The sequence below is a fragment of the Micropterus dolomieu genome, linkage group LG07 (assembly GCF_021292245.1).
Source record: "Micropterus dolomieu isolate WLL.071019.BEF.003 ecotype Adirondacks linkage group LG07, ASM2129224v1, whole genome shotgun sequence".
NCBI lineage: Eukaryota > Metazoa > Chordata > Actinopteri > Centrarchiformes > Centrarchidae > Micropterus > Micropterus dolomieu.
This window is the reverse complement of record NC_060156.1, coordinates 14,585,881-14,591,880: the sequence shown is the minus strand read 5'-3', so window position 1 is coordinate 14,591,880 and position 6,000 is coordinate 14,585,881. Positions and strand designations below refer to the sequence as shown.

At 41.1% G+C, this 6,000-nt stretch overlaps 1 protein-coding gene across 2 annotated transcripts in view; it reads left to right on the top strand.

The window, feature by feature from the left end:
• The window catches only part of LOC123973253 (dedicator of cytokinesis protein 9-like), a 53,893-nt gene continuing 47,893 nt past the window's right edge, over positions 1–6,000 (top strand). For both annotated transcript variants that reach the window (XM_046053112.1, XM_046053111.1), the window contains exons 1-2: positions 1–255; positions 3,129–3,245. In XM_046053112.1, the coding sequence (XP_045909068.1) occupies positions 142–255; positions 3,129–3,245 (231 nt within the window). In that variant the 5' untranslated portion in view covers positions 1–141. The remainder of the gene's footprint in view (positions 256–3,128; positions 3,246–6,000) is intronic.

Genomic DNA, 6,000 nt, shown 5'->3' with positions numbered 1-6,000 from the left:
GAAGGGAGGGTGTAGGCACGAGTCTGTGAGGAGAAACTTCCCAAACTTTTTCCAGCGCAAGGATTTTTCTCCATTGGATATGCTGGCTGTCCATTCTGCTTTGGGATCTAGCTCGGAGATATCTTACCACAGGTGTTGATAATGCAAGGAAGGGCTAGCAAAGCTCCAAAGAAGGAGTTGGTCATAGAGAGTCCGCAGCAGTACAAGAGCTTGGCTGCAGCTGAGGCTGAGGTAGACATGGTGCCACAGGTGGTGGTAAGTCACTCAAGGATCTAACATAAAGACATGCAAGACATTTTGGTTAATGTAAATAATCTCTGTTGGCTTGTCAAAGCTGTTCTGATCTACAAGTACATCTTACAGCGTGCATTGCTGTAAAAGTTAACCACAGTAAGAAAGTCCTGAAGCAGGTGTCATGTGAGCGTCCGTGCTGGTTCACTTTTACCATCTCCTTCCTTACCCACAATGTTGCCAACCCAGATTCAAAATGTGCTACTGTTATCACCAGTATAGACGAATGTTGAACTATGCCAGCACTCAACTACCTGGAGGGAACCAGCACACAGTTTTCTCAAGTTTATTCTTCAATATGGCTTGTAAAATATTTTATTTGCCAGTCAAAATTTCATAATTTAACAGTGAAGGTGTCCAGTGGTTGGATCTCTAGAGAGCCATGTGAACTGTCAGTAGCAAAAGAACGAATGTATTAGTCAGTTGCGAGGCACTACACAGCTCTATTGTTCATTGCTGTGAGAGGGTGCAGTGATGGGAAGAGTGGGTGCCGAAGCTATACAGCTGCTAGATCACTGTGGAGAGGGAGTGGATGAGATGGCTTCATAAGTTTCAGTTTTATGCTCTTTCCAGGGATGACTGTCTGTTAACTTACAGATGTGGAACAGGCAATTGTTTTATGGTGTACTACTAGGAAAATGGGAATTGAAGATAGAAGTGCAATATCTGCGAGACATAAACTCAACAAGTGTTTTAAAAAGCCATTTCCATGAATGATATGACAATAATACAATATAATGTTTGGACTAGGTCCATTGACTGTGGCCAGCATTGTGGGTTGTGGAAATGACAGAGCTTTTGCTTATTTATGTTCATTTTCTTACTCAGTGCTGAGTGTAGTGTGTGGTTGACCACCTTCAGCCACTGACAAAGCAGAGTGGACAAGCCCAGAGGGGTGTGGAGGGAAACAATAGTCAGCAACAACAGAGTGGAGTTAGGAATCCTTCACTGGTGAGAAGAGGGCACCATCCCTATAATGGGGTCAGACCTATATAGCAGTTACTTTAAATATCTGAATCCTTTTTAATTGCAGGAGTGCAGTAGATTCAGCTTCACCAGGTTTTTGGGAGAAGTTTTGTGGTTAATTTCTCTGGTTTATCTACTTCGTGTCATTGTCAGTGATTTATTTTTCCAGGACAATGGTAGATAAAAACAATGCCGCTGCAATACTGTCTGGTACAGGCCCTCTGGTCTTTGTATAGAGATGCAGAGATTTTAGGCATATTTAAGTCATTTCAAGCGAGACACAGACACGTACAACACACATCTTTTCTCTCAAACGTCTTTAATTCCTTCCTGACTTGCCTGTCCTGTCTGCAGAAATATCTGCATGGGAGAGAGAAAAAACAGTTTGTTGAAGTGTGACCACATCTACATTTGTGTTAAGTTCAAATACAGCTGTTGACCGTTAATGTCACAACCTGCTTTAGCTGGCAGACATGGTGGCACCGTCTCTGGTCTGGTAATGCATGTTGTCATTGACTTCTTCCCTCCTTGTCCTTGAAACTGATACAAGGTGGTGTTCACTCTGTCCTCTGTGTGAGCTGCACTCTTGGGTTGCTAGCGACAAGTATAAGCAGGTCAACATCCATGACTCTCTCTCTGAGATCATGCTAGTATTATCAGTCCCAGATGTGGAGGCAACATGTGAGCTGTGCTGTCGCTCTGCCCTGAAGTCTGGCAATGTGTCACTGTTCATTTTGGACTTTGCTGTCTCCCTGGCTGTTAGATTTATCCTCCCGTCCCATCAGCTAGAAGTGTTGACAGCTTACTCTCCATCTAATGGCTACTGTATCTTTGCAGTGGATAAGCTTTCTCTAGCCTCAGCTGCTGGAGTTTAGTGGGTCAATGCTTTTTGTACATTATGCAGATGCACCACAAATCCATAATCACCTTTTGATGACATCTGCTCTTGAGACTCAGCTGCAAATCAACACAGCATTCACAAGCTCAACCTGACTTTTGATTGGGGATTCTCGTCAAGTGCAGTAAAAGTAAAAGAGGATGATGGATTTGTTTTACACTATAGAGGATAATTGTGTTGTATGTAGTGATTATTATTGAGGTGGAGCGTGATTGTTTCCTTGACTGACATGTCATGCGTGTTTGCTCTCACGTATGGATACGCTCATCATCAAGACCTTCCCACTGCTGAGGCAGATGCATTTTCTCTTGACAGATGGAGCCCTGAAACTTTTCACAGTGCATCTAACAGCTAGCATGTGTTGGTCAACATTTCTGTTTTTCTTTTGGTGCTTAGTCAGCAGTATACAATGTTTAATGTGTACAGAGATAAAATTCTTCCTTAGTGTGCACTCCACTGTTATTACACATGTAGTGCATTAGATGCTGCGCCTAGGCATCAGACAGGCTGACAAAGACAAAGACAGCATTGCTCAGCTTTTGCTTAAACTCTTCTTTGCTCTCACTGAATGTAGTTTTCATTTTCTATGTACATGCTAGTCTAGTTATTAGTAAACCTGAACTCTCATTATGTGAATTTTACCTGCTGGTCTAAGGACTGATACTTTGTTATTAATGTGAGCAGTGCTTGACAGTGTGCGGAGTGAGTTTAAAAGCACCGCCAACAATAAATCGCAGTGTCCCCAGTTTGTGTCCGACCATGGCTGTATGTTAGACACATCTTTCTTTCCCCTCATTTCCTTTCATCTCTCTACTGAATCTAGTAAATGACGGCATAAAATGTACAAAAATACATATGCCAAGTATATTTCCTCCTAAAACCTGCCTTTGCATGCATTTTACCCTTTGTATTACAGTTACCGATGTTTGTGAACTTACACAAAATAACAGAGTGCTTCATCTATGTTCTCCAGGTGAAACCGAAGGTTATCGAGCCGCTGGACTATGAAAATGTGCTGGTGCAGAGGAAGACACAAATCCTCAGTGATGTCCTCAGAGACATGCTGCAGTTCCCCCTGGAGGACTTTGACGTGAGTCACATCCACAAACTGGCGCAACTATACTGTATTTACTCTAGTAAATCTGTCTCTGGGTATTGTAAGTGGGATTATATTGGTAGAAAGGAAGTGGAAGTGGTGGCATTTAGAATAGGGAGTGGTAATAACACTGCCAGGGTTAGGGCTTTGGTTTCCAGTGGGGCGACTCATGTCACTGCTGAAAGTGAGGCACTTTGGGGAGAAAATATTCCCTAAATAATGTATTATGCAGTTGTTGTTTTTTTGAGAAACCACGCCATACACCATACAAGGTCACACAATTCATTGTTATCTGTCCAACATCATTATTTACCCACCCACTTGCATGTTTTTCTTTGTTGTATTTGTTTAGTTTTTTCCTTTTTGTTTACATCCTTCCACGCTGTAGCGAGAGAGGGGTCAGAGGCCGTCTGTTTAATTGCCTTATTCTATCTTCAATGTTGTGACAGAGCAAGTGTTATCTCTAGCCACATTGTACAGGATGTACACTCCCTCACACTTTCCACGATGAGGACGGAAAATCTAAAATGGAAATCTGGCCCAGTGCTGTTACTTCAGGAAAATAGACTTCTTTGAAAGATGTCCTTACCAACAGCAGCAATGAGATGTACAGTATATTCTCAGATCTGACCCTGCCACCCTGTCTCACGGTCCAGTGGAAATTTTATAGAGTCTTATTTTATTGGTTTAGCTCTCCTTTCAGTGAGAGAAGTCTTTGTTTCACTAACCATGATGACTTTAACATATTTTGTCTTAATGCTTACATTGGAGAATAAGACAGAATAAATAAGAGTGATTTTGATATTTATATAATGTAACAAAAGTTGCATAAATAAAAATTGTTTTCTGTGAGTGTAAAATTTATTGATGCCCTTGAAAGTGCCTCAAGCCCCTTTAGCTATAATTGATTTTCCATGCAAGACACTAAGGAAACCACAGCTCTAGTGGGAGTAAAATTCCCGTACCTTGTGTAGAAAATGTTACAACAGTTTCAGATAAGTAAGTTTTCCTTTAAGAAAGTCAGAAGGAAAATGTGATGCCGCAAAGGCCAGAGTGTTAATCTAAAGATATTCTATTCCAAAGATTAGAACAATTGTGTTTCGTAATTACAGTCATTTGAAGCACCATCATACCACTTTAATAATAAGGTGTTAAATTAATGTGTTTATGTAGTTGAACCACAATGTCCCCAACGTCTACTCTGGCAAGGGGCCTTTGACGCATGTTGTTCCCCATCTCTCTCTCCCCCCACTCCTTTACTGTCATCTCTCTGTTGTCCACTCTCAGATAAAAAAAAAAGAATAATTTAAAAATGTACTTTTAGCCTACAAAATATGTTATATGTTTGTAAGACACTTTTTGTGAAGCCAAAACCACCCTCATACTCAGAATATCAGGACACCCTTGTGTCAGCAACCAAGCAGCAACACACTGTATAATAATGTAATTTTTTTGAGTTGCTAGCTTTAAAAAAAAAGCTTTGTTTGCAAATCAATCAAAAACTGTTCACTAATGGAGATGTCTGTGTGCAATAGAAGAAAGGAGAAAAGTGTTTCTAACTGTGGGCTCTGTATAAAGGGTTGTTACAGCTTACAAAGGCCTGGCAGCTGGGTGCTTAGTGACAGCGGGGCAGCCTTGACTTTGTCTTCTCTTGTATCATGCTCCTCCAGCCTGTTGCTATGAACATAACATACCAGCTTTACAGACAAACAGTACGTTGTCAGAGACTGACAGGTGATTCTGACTTAGAAAAAAAAAACCCACCACAGGCACAGTGATTGAATCGAACATCTGTGTCGACCTACCCAGGCTCTTGTTCAAGCAAGGTTTTTATCAGCTTCTGTGTCAAGGCTCTTTCAGTTTTTGGAGCTAGTGAAAGTAGGTACGGCCAGTGTGTATTCATACAGAAACCTCAAAATGCATAGAGACAGTGCTAAGTACAGTATACAGTGCTAGTTGTTGATAAATCAAGGTCAAAGCTGGCAGAAAGAGCTCCTTGTGTTGTTATTTTTGTATTAAATCCTGTTGTTGGCTGTTTCTCAGTAACACAAACCACTATCCGGCCTCTGCTTTATCTTATCCCCACTGGCACATCAGAAGTCATGTGTTGGTACTGATCTTTTGTGAGCTAGTGTTTATATCACCACAATCTGGTTTTGATCTGGAAGCTGTTGGTACATGGCAGTTCAGCACAGTTCTCTCTGCAAGGTTGCTGGAGATATTTGTTCATTCCCTCCCTCTTCTCCTTAATTTCAGGTATTCTTTAGGTCTCTGCACATCCATGGTATAAAGCCCACAGATCAGGATATTATTATTTTTCCTTTTCCAAAAGGTTTCAATAACAACACATGCTGTATGTGTTGAAAGGCGGGCGTTGAGCTACATTTTTGTTATTGTCAACAAATCCAATGAAAACACCATAACCAACATGATAGTTTGGCTCTCAGTACTTGCCAACTTCCCTGCCATGACTGGGGCACTCAGCCCCAAGATCCATTTTTTTCTACTGTTAATATACATGTTTAAACCACACCAGTGGCATGGGTCCATGGCTTGTCCACCACTTTGGTCCATATTGAAATATCTGAACAACTATTGAAGGGATTGTCATGACATTTGGAACATTCATGGTCTCAGAGGTTGAATCATGCTGACTTCGATGATCCTCTTACATTTCCTCTAGCACCACCATAAGGTAAATATAACACATTTTCCAATACTTGGGTTTATAAACAAATAGTTGCAAAAC